At 42.9% G+C, this 15,004-nt stretch overlaps 2 protein-coding genes across 5 annotated transcripts in view; one reads left to right on the forward strand and one right to left on the reverse strand.

Moving 5' to 3' along the window:
- The window catches only part of mast4 (microtubule associated serine/threonine kinase family member 4), a 48,999-nt gene extending 43,109 nt beyond the window's left edge, over positions 1 to 5,890 (reverse strand). For all 4 annotated transcript variants that reach the window (XM_089020018.1, XM_089020017.1, XM_089020016.1 and 1 more), the window contains exon 1: positions 5,441 to 5,890. In XM_089020018.1, coding sequence (XP_088876144.1) covers positions 5,441 to 5,578 — 138 coding nt within the window. In that variant the 5' untranslated portion in view covers positions 5,579 to 5,890. The remainder of the gene's footprint in view (positions 1 to 5,440) is intronic.
- A 1,659-nt stretch (positions 5,891 to 7,549) lies between these two features.
- bcl7a (BAF chromatin remodeling complex subunit BCL7A) lies at positions 7,550 to 14,544 on the forward strand. The gene is made up of 6 exons (XM_089020904.1): positions 7,550 to 7,742; positions 9,537 to 9,618; positions 12,292 to 12,388; positions 12,465 to 12,617; positions 12,713 to 12,798; positions 12,864 to 14,544. The coding sequence occupies exons 1-6, from the start codon at positions 7,651 to 7,653 to the stop codon at positions 12,930 to 12,932; spliced, it is 579 nt and encodes a 192-aa protein (XP_088877030.1). The 5' UTR covers positions 7,550 to 7,650; the 3' UTR covers positions 12,933 to 14,544.
- Positions 14,545 to 15,004: the final 460 nt, after the last annotated feature.

Consider the following 15,004-nt stretch of genomic DNA (forward strand, 5'->3'; position numbering starts at 1 on the left):
TGATCACTGGCAGATGAGAAAAACGCACTTTGAAAGTGTCATCGTGAAAAAGAAGCCCTACTCCCATTCTGTATGAAAGTGATACTTTTTTCTTCTTACTTGGTCCAGCTCCCCCTCATTTTTATACCGTATATTACTTTTAAGAAGAAAAAAAACGAGTGAAAAATAACGACTCGCTTGTTCACTTTGCAACACTCAGGGGCGTTCTGATTGGTTGTCCGGTGTATCAATAAAGTGAAGGGATGGTTGAGAGGCTGACGTGTACTATTATTCAATGCAACTTTATTCGTATAGCTTCAGTTCATGACAATGTCACATCACTTTGTCATGTGATCTACCAATAGTAACTTGTAGATCGACTGGTGGATTGCGATCGACGTGTTGAGCACCCCTGGTCTAGAATATACGTATGCTAATGATAAACAGAGTCTGACATGTGGGCCTTGGCCAATCCCCCCACCCCCTGTTATCGGTCGCTGGCAGCCCCGGAGATAGCAGGTCTTGCTGGGGCGGCACAATCATTGAGACCCAGTCCATTTCCTTCCCTTTACGTAAAGTCAATAGGTGCTTGGAGACAGAAAGGCACGACAAAATGTGCCAAAATGTGTCCACTCCAGTGCCAGGGTTTGTGTCATTTTCAAATTGCAGGACCCACAGAATATTGAGTACTTAGGACTACATAAACATTCAATACAGCGTTAGAAACAACGAGAGTGGCTGCCTTTCCAGCAGCTCATGTATTTTGTTTTTCTACTTTCATTCCTTTCATCACTTTGCTGCTGTGAAATGTAAATTTCTCCACTGTGAGACTAATAAAGGCATATCCAATCCAATCCAAACCTGAGACGCGCTTCTTTCATCAGAAAAAAAAGAGTTAATTCCTAAGTTATATGGATCTGGAGTTATCTGAGCTTAAAATGGGGGCAGATGTACAAAATACAACGCAATACATACATATTGGTTTATATAACGCTTGAACAAAAGCTGACGCTCTTTCATCTGAAAAAAAACTTACCGTCAAGTCTCGTTATATCGATATCGGTTATATTGATAATACTGCTTATTACGATACTATTTTCATTTCCGGCAAATTTTTATGTATAATTAGTTACGTTTAGTACGATACATGGTTATTATGATAATTCGATTACTACGGTACTCTTTTTCATCTCCCGCCGGCCATTTTGCTATGTTTATATCGATACAAAAGCAGTTTAAGTTGAATCGATATTTGCTTAGGGGTTTCTATACAGTACCACCATTATCGAAATCTGTATCAGTCGCACCGTCGGTCACGTGACTTGGTCACGTGACCAGCTTCCGTGTCTTGCGCAGTGTAGCAGACGCCATTTTCTACCATAATAAAGACGGCATACGAAGCGTTGGACTTCGGACCTGGATCAAATAGGATGAGAACGTCACAATACTGTAGTCTTCTTATACAGGATACAGTTGTTTGACACCAATTTCAACCATGGGGAAACGAATTGTGATATCCGAAAGACGTACAAGGGCATCGTGGCTGTGGGAGACAATCCAACAAGCAACTCCTTCATCGCGAAATAGTTCGACGTGCAGCAGAATACTTCATCAACGTAAGTAATGTAAACATTGCAGTTTTTGTTTTCCATACATGTATTTAATTGTGTTGTATTCAGATAGCTTTATCGCTTGCAATAATCAGTTTTTCATATGTTTGTACATGCTGGTGTTTGTGGTTTCTCGCGTGTGTACAATGTCAACAATGTCGAGTGCTACTCAGAGACACGATTGCAAGAGTGTGTTATAAAAATAATAAATGATGTTTTTATTTAATGCATAAGTTTATTTTTCACTTCACTACAGTACAAAAGCATGCTAGATACGCAATCCATGAACCCAATGAGAAAATTACATGTCATATCAAAGATCCCCCATTTATTGCCCCGCTTCATGCAGTACGGCACAGGATCGGACATATCGATAGTACGGTTATATCGACATTTTTTCTGACTCCCAAGATTCTTGGGACATATCGATAGTACGGTTATATCAACATTTTTTCTGACTCGAGTCAGAAAAAATGTTGATACAGTAAAGTCTCGTTATATCGATATCGGATATATCGATAGTCCCGGTTATATCGATACTATTTCTATGCACGCACGGAGAACATTACATGCAAACAGGGTCGGATATATCGATAGTCCCGGTTATATCGATATTTTTTCGGACTCCCTTGAATATCGATATAACGAGACTTTACTGTATAACCGTACTATCGATATGTCCGATCCTGTGCCGTACTGCATGAAGCGGGGCAATAAATGGGGGATCTTTGATATGACATGTAATTTTCTCATTTTTGCGTATGGATTGCGTATCTAGCATGCTTTTGTACTGTAGTGAAGTGAAAAATAAACTTATGCATTAAATAAAAACGTCATTTATTATTTTTATAACAAACTCTTGCAATCGTGTCTCTGAGTAGCACTCGACATTGTTGACATTGTACACACGCGAGAAACCACGAAATTCTTGGGCCAAGAATATTGTTATAACGAGACTTTACTGTAATTCCTAAATTATATGAATCTGGAGTTATCTGAAATTGAAATGGGGCTGCTGTACAAAATATAATACATCCATATTGATGAACATAGCGCTTTAACAACAGCTGAAACTGGAACAAAGCGCTAACATGGACAAAAGGCAAATGCTGCCCCTCGTGGAAGGGAAAAACATTGCCAGAGGTCTGTCCATCCCATCATCGGCACCCCCGCAAGAAAAAGAAAACCAGAACAAATTTAGGAATGGCGCTCCACGTCATGCTTTTCAATTCCTGAATAAATTTGGGAATGGCAGCGAATAAGTGAAAATAATAATTACAATCAACATTTATTTATTTATGTACAGTGATACCTCGGCGTACGAACGCTTCAGCGAACGAACTTTTCGCTTTACGAACATTAAATTTGAGAGAATATAATCTTGACATCTGAACTATTTTTCGGGAAACACACGGAGCGCCACAATGACAGATGTGGCGTTCACGAACAAGGCGGTTTTTGGAGCTGGATCTCTGAAGTGAACGAAGCTGGAAATGGTAAGCGACTTTTTTTTCCTCTATTCCCCGCCCCCAGTCTTCGGTTAAAGCCACACGTGATTGGTCAAGATCCCTGGTAGAGGAGGGAGGGTACACACGCAGCAGGACACACGCCACAGTGAGCGGGGCGAAGGGGTTACAGAAACACAGAGCTGCACATGAACAGGAAAGGCAGACGACAGAGTTTGACACAAAAAAAACAAAGGGATAAAAACTAACGTGAAAAGGTAAGAACATGGATAGAAAACAGCGGAATTTGGACTTGTTTCAACATTATTGGTAGTTCAAATGCAGAGTGTAGACTGCAAGGTTAAAATATCCTTTCAATCAGTCTCCACAAATAACCCGCACAAGCCATCTGTACAATTTGAAGAGTAGACAAGCAAGGGAACCAGCTATTAAAGACATTTATATTGTGTCTGGCTGCATCTTTTGATTATCACAACTTCCCAGATGTACAATCCAGAGCTTCTTCAGACACTTTATGCAAAAAGATATCCATTCCATCAAGCCATCAAGGACCATCACAAACGTAAATAAAACGACTTTATTATGCAGTTTATTTTAGTTACAATACATAAGCACATTTATTATACATAAAATATGGTATATTGTGTGTAGTTTTAAGGCATATTTAGTTGAAAATTATGTTTTATGGGAACCTGGGAACGGATTATTCTCATTTTAATGGTTTCCTATGGGTAATTAATGTTTGGAATACACACTTTTCGCCTCTCACACTTTCTGGGAACCAATTAAGTTCGTAAGCCAGGGTATCACTGTATTTATTTGTAACGGAGTAACCGCTATTGGAATTCTCCACACTCGCAATAAAGCCAGGCACTTAGCCAGCAACTATCCACAAATTCCTTTTTCCCACCCGTCTATTTCCGGAATAAAAGTCTATTTCCGGAACATTGTCGATACACACACATGCACACACATACAAATTCTTAAAAAAAAAATTAAATGCATTGCTGGCGATGCCCACTAAAAATAACCCAAAAAGCATATTTTCCATTACCACTACATGATGATGAAGACTACATGATGTATCTAAAAGGAGATGGACGAAACTATTTATTTCTCTTTAATTCTGTCAATATTTTTTCTGCTTGTTTTCATTTGAATGTAGGGCAAAACAGGGAGGAGTCGACACGTGGGAAAAAAAGTGACAATACGCAGATCATAACCTTAGCCAAGCACTTTTGTTAACTTGGCAGGAGGCGAGGAAGCGGCTCCTCAATGTTGGCGATTCTCTGGGAAATCTTGTTTTTCTCCTTTGAATAAGGAGTGCGCTGATAAACACGGCTCATGCCTTCAGACAAGTTTCAAAACAAAGTGGCATGAAGTCATTAAGCATCTAAAAGGCAAGTAATGGCCTGTCATCACTGTAAAAGCGGTGAATGGATTGGATGTACAGTGATACATCCGCTGACAAACGCTTCAGCTCACGAACTTTTTGACCCACAAACATTAATTTTGCGAGCATATAGTCTCGGCTGACAAACTCGTTTTCGGCAGACGAACCAAACCACACGGCGCCACGGTGGCTGGCGGACTAGTTTTCGGCGGATGAACACCAAACCACACGGTCGAACAGCGCCACGGTGGCTGGCGGACTAGTTTTTGTCACCCCCTTTCAATGAGTGCAGACGTGGTTTGTTATTGAGGATACTTTTGCTATTTTGGGACCAAAAAAGACCTCACCACAGGGTAGTGTTAAGCCAAAGAGGACTCAAGACAAAATTATGGTCGAGCCGAAGAAGATCATCGAAAAATACTGAGGTGTGCGTTTGTGTGAATTTAGTGTCCCAGTAGCATTACGCTAAGTCGGCCATTGCTACCATCCATAGATAACTAGCATCACAAAGGTAAATAAAACGACTTTATTATACTATACTTTATTTCTTTAATGACAATACAATAGCACATCTATTATACACAAAATAAGGTATATTTTGTGTAGTTTTAAGGCTTATTTTGTAGAAAATTATGTTTTATGGGGACCTGGGAATGGATTATTCTCATTTTAATTGTTTCTTATGGGAAATACATCTTTGGAAGACGAACTTTTCACCTTACACACTTTCTGCGAACAGATTAAGTTCGTAACCTGAGGTATCACTGTACTTTTGTTTGCTTTTATCTTTCATTGAGTGATTTTATTAGGATCAAAAGACAAACGTCTGCTTGCACATTTCAGACTTTGTCCTTGAACGTGAAAATAAAACTTTGCACTGCAGTACACATGCAAAGGACCCAGTGTTTGGTCCTAAAACGTGGTCTACACCGAAAAAAACGTTGAGGAGTGACGGTGGTGTTGAAGTTACGCATACTTTTTATTTTTTTTACCTTCTCGTCTTCTTCACACTCGTCTTCTGTACTTTGTGTATTTTGACCATCTTCCACGTTGGAAATTCTCCCGAAATCCGAGTCGAGGTGGCCGACTCTCAAATCCACTTGGGCGGACATTTCTCCGGTCGTCTCCATTGTCGTCTCACGTAAGGACGCAGAAAAGGAGAAGGAAGAGAAGACCCTCCATTGAGGACGTCCGTACGATCCCCCCCCCCCCCCCCCCAAAAAAAAAAGCGTTAGCTGCTAATTATCCCGCACCTGCGCGTTGTCTTCATTCTTGGCGCGGCGTGTCGAAAGACAACAATCGAGCCTGGAAGTAAGCAAACAGGTCTTCGCACCGGGTGGCGACCACTGTCAACTGAAGGAGAAATTCATATTCCAGTTCCAAGCGGTTATTTCCTCGACTAGGTCGCTAACGCTTCCGCCACTGGAACTCTCACGACCAGATGCGTCAACAGAGCGGCGCCCAAAAGAGCCAAACATAAACCGCGCCCACACGGGGGAGGAACGCCGACCAATGGCGTCGCGGCGAGTTTTGACCAACTTTAGTCAACGTAAGTTCTCACGAGTTGAGCGATGTTGTAAAAGTTCACACGAAAAGAAAATGTTGCAAATACACGATTAAGTTTTCATTTTAAAATACTGCTCCAGTGTTTGAGCTCGTGTCTTTGTGTATGTTTAAGTGTATATGGAAGGTTTTGGGGTTGTCGCTGTTTGATTACGTCACTGTATATGCGCGTCGTGGGATTTGTATCATGGCTTCGCAGCACACAGCGTGTTGAGTGTGTTTGATGGTGTGTGTGGCAAAGTCACGTTTGAGTTATTCACACAGTGATGTTGCTGTGAGACCCGGATGCCTTTTATGAGCATGCGCAGAATACATATTTGTTTAGTATCCAGACCAAGGACTGACACGGATGTGCCTCATTACTCTAATAATACATTTCATTCACACTGACAACAAACCCTGCAAATCTTCTCTGTGTGGCAAAACGTTTACTGATCAGGGTCATTTGAAAAAGCATGCTAGAACCCACACAGGCAAGAAACATTTTGCCTGCTCGGTTTGTGGCAAAAGATTCTCTCAGAAGGGCAATTTAATTCGACCCACATTCAATACAGCGTTAGAAACCTTACACTCTCTTCTTTCATTAAATGAAAAAAAGTTTATTCCTAATATACCATTTTGTGTTTGGGAGCCTTTTACTGAGCGAGTTGCTTGTTCTGTCGCCACAAAGACACAAATGTCTTCTTGTGCCGGTCCCAAGCCCAGATAAATACAGAGGGTTGTGTCAGGATGTGCATCCGACCTAAAAGCTTGGCCAAAACAAACATCCGTATCAAACATCTAAAGATGGAGGACACTGATTTGCTGTGGCGACCCCTTGAAGGGAAAAGCCGAAACGATAAGAAGATTTATAAGCGACTTTCAAAACACTCCCGTGATTATTAGCCATCGTTAAGGTAAACTGCTATTTTGGTGACTGTATTAACGCTAGGACTGCTGCAGTAATGTCCAGCGCATTATTAGAAAGAATAGCGTGTATCAGAAATACAGTGTGTTAAAGATAAAAACACAAATGTTTACTAGTACGTACTATTTCTACTCGTACGATGCAAAAAAAGTACACAAAAGGGGTGTGGCTGCAACGTTTGCATGATGGCACCGGGTCCTGGGTCATCTTGTTTTTTTTAGTTTTTTTTTTTTTTGGAAATACCAAGCTCCAGCTCGATTTGAAAGCATCACAGTAAAAGAATAATTCAATCTACTCGTTCCAAGTTCGTGTAATTAATGAATCTGTGAATTTTTTACTCTCTTGCCGAGGTATCGTCTTTTAGCCGCAACAACAGCGGCCTCTATCGGGCAAAGTCAGGACCCAATCATGCTTTTACGAAGTCTCTTTAATTGAGTCTCAAGTCATCGGACGGTGGTTTGTAGACTGCCCGGGCGATGAACGTGAAACCCGGCCAGCAAATTGTTATTCTTGTCGAAACTTTTTCGAGCGCAGCTGGGGCTGCCAGCATCGCCTCACTCGGTCCTGCTCGCCCCACCCTTCCCCATGCGCTCAACCAGGGCGACGCATGCGCAGTGCGCCCCGCTGTGCGCCGCTCTCTCCACTGTTTGCATTGTGTCTGAACGGAACGAGAGCCGGACCGGCGAGTCCGTCCTTCGAATATTAACCCCCCCGCCCCCCTTTACCGCGGCAATGTCGGGCAGGTCGGTCCGAGCGGAGACCCGGAGCAGGGCCAAGGATGACATCAAACGAGTTATGGCCGCTATCGAGAAAGTACGAAAATGGTAAGAGGCGGCGGAGGGGAAAGGCGGTGTGCTGGGGGGTGGGGTGACAAAAAGCCGTCTCTCTGGTTATCTAACGAGAGAAAGCCGTGCGGCCGGGGAGGGGAGGGGTGCGAATAGGGAACCGATTGAAAAGAAACAATTGGGAGGCTTTTGACTGTCGATCTGGTAGGCGGAGCGCGCGCGTACCAGCGCTTGGGAGCCGTCGCCCGGCCGCCGAGCAGCTACCCCTGCCCGCGCGGTGGAAACCGGGAGCCATTTCGAAAGCAGTCACATGAAGCCGAGCGCACACGACTTTGAACGCCCCGAAGAGCCGCGGGGCTCGACCCGGCGACGTTTGGACCGCCAATCCCTGGTCTCGAAGCACTTTGAACCCCTTTTGGGGGTCTTGAACCAAGCGCCGTTTTTTTTTTGTCGAAGTGAGTCCGAGAACAAGGCTCCCAGGTGGGGGTGGGGTGTGGGAAGTCGGCTGCTGGGACGGGCCGGTGAATGGCTTAAAAAACAGTGATTTCAAAGACTTGCAATTCGTTCAAACGATCATGTTTAATTAGCATCAACAGTTGGTCGTGTTAAATTTGTCACTACAAATTATGCCTGGTCGCTTGAGGCCATTTCTCCTGCGCCAACAGTTAATAAAAAAATCAACAAATATCACATCATTGTCCCAAATATTCACGCTCAATTAGAATTTACACTCTGCCAGCGTGAAATAAGTGCAGCGTAAAATGTTTGCCACATTGTCAAGTAGTGATATCTCAGCTAGTGTGTGCAAGGTGCAGTTTGTCTGCCGAACATTTATTTCCCATAAGAAACCATTAAAATGAGAATAATCCATTCCCAGGTCCCCATAAAACATAATTTTCTACTAAATAAGCCTTAAAACTACACAAAATATACCTTATTTTGTGTATAATAAATGTGCTAGTGTATTGTAATGACCTAAAAAAATAACAAACAAATAAACTGTACTGTATATTAAAGTCGTTTTATTGACCTTTGTGATGGTCGTTGATGTATTTGCCTCTTGATGATATGAGTGAAGTTGGCGTGCTTTCTGGTCGATAATACCCTCACTCACACTGTCCCCTGCTAGTTGCTTTTTGTTAGTCCTAATCAACAAAGGTTTTTCAACCTCTTGTATTGCCTGAGACCGTTGCTTAGACAACACGGAAACACCCTTAGCCACACATAGCAATGGTCGACTTAGCGTACTGGTAATGAGACGCTAAGTCACACAAACACACACCTCGTTGGTGTTTTTCAATGCTCTCCTCCTGCTCGACCGTAATTTTCTTTTGTGTCCTCCTCGGCTTAATCATAGCCTGTGGTGGGGTCTTTTTTGGTCCCATAATAGCAAAAGTACTCCACTCGATAGCAAACCACATGTGCACTCAAAGGGGGTGTGGAAAACTAGTCCGCCAGCCACCGTGGCGCTGTATGGTTTGTTTGGTCCGCCGAAAACTAGTTTGTCTGCCAAGATTATATGCTCGCGAATTTGATGTTCGTAAGGCGCAAAGTTCGTGACCTAAGGCGTTCGTAAGTCGAGGTATCACTGTATAATTGGGTCAAAGGTTTCAACACATCATTCTAATGATAAATTCAAATGAGTTTTGAACGTTGAATTAGCATTCATACTGTGCGATTCAGACGTAGCATTACTGAAGGCCGAGGAGTGACATGCATGGCCCGCCGCTGCATATCATAAATGGAATAAAATGATCCCTTTCCATTTTATGACATCTTTAATCACGCAGAAGATGGACTGCCGCCATTTAATTCTGCTGATTTATGTCTTAGGGAGAAGAAATGGGTGACGGTGGGAGACACGTCCCTTCGTATCTACAAATGGGTGCCGGTGACGGAGCCCAAGTCGGATGACGTGAGTAGGATTGCAAAATTCCGGGAATTTACAAAGCTGCAAACTTTCTTTGGGAATTACAAGCTTAGAAAGAATGTCAAACAAAAAATACAGGGGGGAGGAAGGAGAGTTTGTAGATATTCACAAGGGACAAAATTATTATTTTATTTATGCTTCATTTTAATACATTAGCATTAAAATACTGTGTCATATAGAGTTTGCAGTTTGGAATATTTCCCATCTCCGCAATCCGTTGGGATAGTCTCCAAAATTCCGCCGCTACAGCAAAAGTGAGGAAAACGAATACAGACACAAATGTGAGGAAAAGGATTCTTCAGCCGTCATCTGTGCTTCTTTGAAGGCGTCACTCCTCATCCAAAGAGCTTCGTCAGTGAACTGAAGTTGTGCTGGCAACCCTGGCCCAGTATCCCTAATGGACAGGTGGCTGTGCCAGACCTCTGCTCTGATAGGTCCCTGCTCTAAATTTGGGGGCGCAGTGGACCACTCCTTTAGAGGACAACCGCCGTCACTTTTTTGTTTTTTAACTGACACCAGAAAAACGTTTTATAGCATCTAAAATACGCAGTATGATATTTTTAGTCAAATGCAAAACACCGATAAAAATGACTTCAAGTGTCCAAAATCTGCAAAAAATTGAGCTGCGAGTTGGGCATTTTCAGAAAGTCCCGCCCCCAGTTCGTGACGTCACGCTAAGACGTCCTGCATTGCTAGTGAATCAAAATAATGACTTCAGATTCGGAGAATATGCTTTCTTGTTACACATTCAGCTATGAATATGATTCAAATAGTTCTGAAGAGGAAAGCATACATGTTTGCAATCGATTAAAGAATTTATTTGTGCCATTTTGAGGCAACATTGGGGGAAAATCTCTCACCCAAAAAAAGAGGCACAAAATGGCGACATCCTGTGGCCACCTCCGTTTACACAGGCTGATAAATTCCTTATATGGCGCTTGGACGCCCTCGTCTGGCCTTCTGGCGGCTTTTGGGTGCAACACGAGGTCCCCAGACCAAACAAGTACAGCAAAATAACTTGACGTGATGGAAGGACCGCTACAATGCGTCTTTTTTACGGTCAAGGGCGGTCCTTTAGTAACGTCACGTACGGACTCGTCACCAACTCAAAAACAAGACTTCCTGAATATTCAGCTCGAGTCTTAAAACGTAAAATATAGCTACATGCGGTGGAATCTTTTTAAAATACGCTCAGTAGAAGTCATTTGAAGCCATTTTACAAATTATGGACACAACTTGTCTGGACACAATTTTTTTTGTTTCCTAACTGACATGAGAAAAATGTTTTTTAGCATCTAAAATACCCAAAAGAAGCAGTATGATATTCTTAATCAAATGCAAAACACCAATAAAAATTCAACTTAAAGTTGCTAAAACGGCAACAAATTGAGATGCAAATTGTGGATTTTCAGAAAGTCCCGGCCCCAGTTTGTGTTTGTGACATCACGCCAAGACATCTTGCCTTGGCCTTGCTGGAGAATCAAAACAATGGCTTCAGATTCGGAGAAGATGCTTTCTTGTTACTCATCCAGTTATGAATATGATTCAAATAGTTCTGAAGAGGAAAGCGTAAATGTTTGTAATCGATTTAAGGAGTCCTCCCATATCAATTTGAGCCGTCAATGACAGCAATGTAGCACCCAGAAAATGCAGAAGATGGCGCCTAAGCTCCGTTGGAAATGGGCTGATTTTTCTGCTGGGAATTTATGTCAGCGAATATCAAATACAGTAAAGTCTCGTTATATCGATATTCTCGGGAGTCGGAAAAAATATCGATATAACCGGACTATCGATATATCCGATCCTGCGGCATGTAAATTTTCTCCTTGCGTTCATAGAAATAGTATCGTAATAAGCGGTACTATCGATATAACCGATATCGATATAACGAGACTTTACTGTACTTGTGTTGGTGCAACACACAATGATTCACCATCGCGTTATTTATGTGTTTTCTTTCTAATTTCGCCATCAACGCGAAATTTTCAGACCAAACAAAGTACCCAAAATGCATTGTGTGTCGCTTTGTCGGTCAGGGGCCTTCAAGACGTGACGTCACGTCAGGCATCGTCATCAACTCGAAAACATGACTTCCTTAATATTCAGCGTGGGTCTTAAAACGTAAAATATAGCTATATGCCATGGAATCTTTGTAAAATACGCTCAGCAGCAGACATTTGAAGTGATTTTACAAATTATGGACGCAAATTGTCCGGAGGCGTCGGTTGTCCTTTAAGTCAATCTGTTTATCCCAGGCTCTGGTTTCATCTCATTCGCATGATGGTATCAGCCCAAGAAGTCTGTTGTACTTACAACAAACTTCTTAGGCCGATACTAAGCCACCTCTGTCCATTAGAGATATAGGGTCAGAGTTACCAGCACAACTTTAGTTCGCTGACGAAGCTCTTCAGTTGAGGAGCAAAACATCCGATACCTTCAAAAAAGTACAGATAATGGCTGAAGAAACCTTTTCCTCACATTTGTGTGTGTATTTGTTTTCCTCACTTCTGCTGTAGCGGTGGAATTTTGGAGAATGGATCGATGGACCACTCCTGTACGACTGAGAGTCGACACTAATGTGACAATCATTAAATGAGGGGCAGGTTCCTGATCTGTACTCAACTTTTGATTGATTTGTTCACTTTGTTGTTTTGGAAGAAAAACAAGAACAAGAAAAAGGGCAAGGATGAGAAATACGGTTCCGAGTTGACCACCCCAGAGAACAGCTCCTCTCCCGGCATGATGGACATGCACGGTGGGCTTCAAAATGCTTCCCACCCGTATTTTTTCAGCGGAGGCCAGGGGGAAAAAAACAATCTTATGCATTCCAGATGACAACAGCAACCAGAGTTCCATCGCCGACTCTTCACCCGTCAAACAGGAAACAAGTTGTAGCACCAGCCCAGCGCCAGAGTCCGCCAGCGGAGCTTCTCACCGCGAGAATAGTGACGTAAAGACCGAGCAAAGTCCAGACGCCAATAGGGGTGAGAAATTTACGCTACTGTGTCCGACAACTTGTTGCCGCGGTCAACCTTTTGCCGCAAACGGTCATTGTTAGTCCAAGCCGCCATTTTCTCAGGTAAGAACGCAGCAGCGGCGGCGGAAGCGTCTGAACGAAGCGCCAAGCGGGACCCCGAGAAAGACTCCAACGGCAAAGCCACTCAGGTAACCATGACAATGGGTCCGCTTGTACCCACGATGGTGGCCGCCAAAAACTGTTTGTTTTTTAGGATGTGGACCAAGAGGCCCCGCCCACCAAGAAGTGCAAAATGGAGTCTGAGGACTTTGAGGAGAGTTAGTTTTCCTCCACCCCTCCCCCCTTCCATTAACTCGATTAGGGCTAATGGACTCCCGTAGACCCCCCCACCCCCACTCGAACCTTGCCTGTACCAAAAGGACTCTGGACGCACACACCCTCCCCACCTCATTCGCCTTCTGTTCACCACGGACGGTAGAAATTTGATTCTGCGCTTCCAGTTCATCAACAAGAAGCATCCGCCGGGATACGGGGTTGGGTGTGGGGTATTCTGGGGGGGGAGGTACCCGGATGGTCCCACTGGACTGATTTTTTTAGGGTTTCTTTTCCTCAGGAGGGTCAACGCACTGTTACGAAAAACGGATCACAGGAGAAAAAAAACGTGCTGCTGTTAGCGGAAGTCTCTTCTCTCTCTCCATGGAGACAGCTTTTGTACGCCCGCTTTTTACACCAAGGCGGCTTGTGGTGCCATCTTATTGGTTTTGCCTTAAAAAATTAATTCCGGATGGACGGCCAATTGGTTGAGTTAGCTTAGCACAAAGTTGGGAAACAATATCAAGTCAACAAAAAAGGGGTCATGTGATCACGCACTACAGGTTCCGTTTGTGTTGCAAAAAGTAAAAAATCAATTTTTTTTTTGGGGGGGGGGGGTCTCCAGGAAGATTAGTCATTTTATGTCAGATTTAATGCTAACGTCTTAGCATGTTTTTTTTTCACAATAAGCCAGGTGACTCGATTAAAATAGAACAAATTGCGGCCTCAGTGCCCCCATTTTTTTCCACCGTGTAAAAATTTGTAGCGTAGATTAGCATCAAGTCCAGAAACTTGAGGAAACCGAGAGATAGGAACGATAGATTGAGGTATGCCTGGCTGCTGGTGGGCTTGACGCGACCGTACCCTTTGCATTTTTAATGGAGACGACTAACTCGTATTTTTAATGTCACCAATTCACGGTAATGTTTTTAGAAAATATCCTCGAACCCCAACAGGGTTAGCATAGCTTGATGAATGCAGGAGGAACCCACTTAGATGAAGCGTCTTTGACTTTATGCTAAAGTCGCGGCCCTTTTTTTTTTAATGGACCTATCCAGGCGACCGACCGGGTGAGCATAGTTTAGCATGAAATAAGAGGAAAATAGAAATAAGATATAGCAAGATAGCTCTGTATTGACACTACTTTTTTAAAAATCATCCTCACTTATGGTGTATTAGCATGCATGAAAAGGAACGTAAGGAAAATTGCAGGTAGTAGACTGGCTAGCCGGCTAGCTAAGGGTTGCGCGCGCATGGTCGGAGAGAAGAGACACTTGTTTGGAGAATGGATTAGCATATACCTCATTCCCAGTCCAGCCGCGCTGGAATTTCCAATGCTATTCTCCATGACATTGACGGTGAAATGAATTAGCATTCACATTTCCGTTCTTTTTTTTGTAGCATTTCACCCCATTTTAGCTCACAAGTCACTTCCAAGTGTGTTCACAGTGTGAAATCTTTACCTCTTTTAGTTTCTTCTTCTCACACCTTCTGGACCATTTTTGTTTCATTCTAGAACTTGTACAGATTTATGCTTTTGTTTTTACTTATTTATTCCATCAGTAGTTCTTGGTTTTTATTGTCCAATGGATTTGTTTTCTTAATAAAACTCTTAAAATGTTGGACGCTGTGGGTTTCTTGGCGCCACTTGTACCCCTGCCGGATACAGTGATACCTCAGCTTACGAACGCTTTAGCTCACGAACTTTTCGTCTCACGAACATAAAATTCGCGAGCATATAGTCTTGGCTGACGAACTAGTTTTTGGCGGACGAACCAAACCACACGGTGGATGGCGGACTAGTTTTCGTCACCCACTTTCTTTGAGTGTGGACGTGTTTTGTTTAGCGAGTGGAGTAATTTTGCTATTATGGGACCAAAAAAAAATTACGGTCGAGCAGAAGAAGATCATTGAAAAACACGAATCAAGGTGTGTTTGTGTGACTTAGTGTCCCCGTACCAGTACGCCAAGTCGACCATTGCTACCATCCATTGACAACTACCATCACAAAAGGTAAATAAAACGTTATTGTATAGTAGTTTGTGTCTTTAATGACAATACAATAGCACATTTATTATACAT

Source organism: Hippocampus bargibanti, linkage group LG18, assembly GCF_051943395.1.
Source record: "Hippocampus bargibanti isolate YZ-2025 linkage group LG18, ASM5194339v1, whole genome shotgun sequence".
Taxonomy (NCBI): Eukaryota; Metazoa; Chordata; class Actinopteri; order Syngnathiformes; family Syngnathidae; genus Hippocampus; species Hippocampus bargibanti.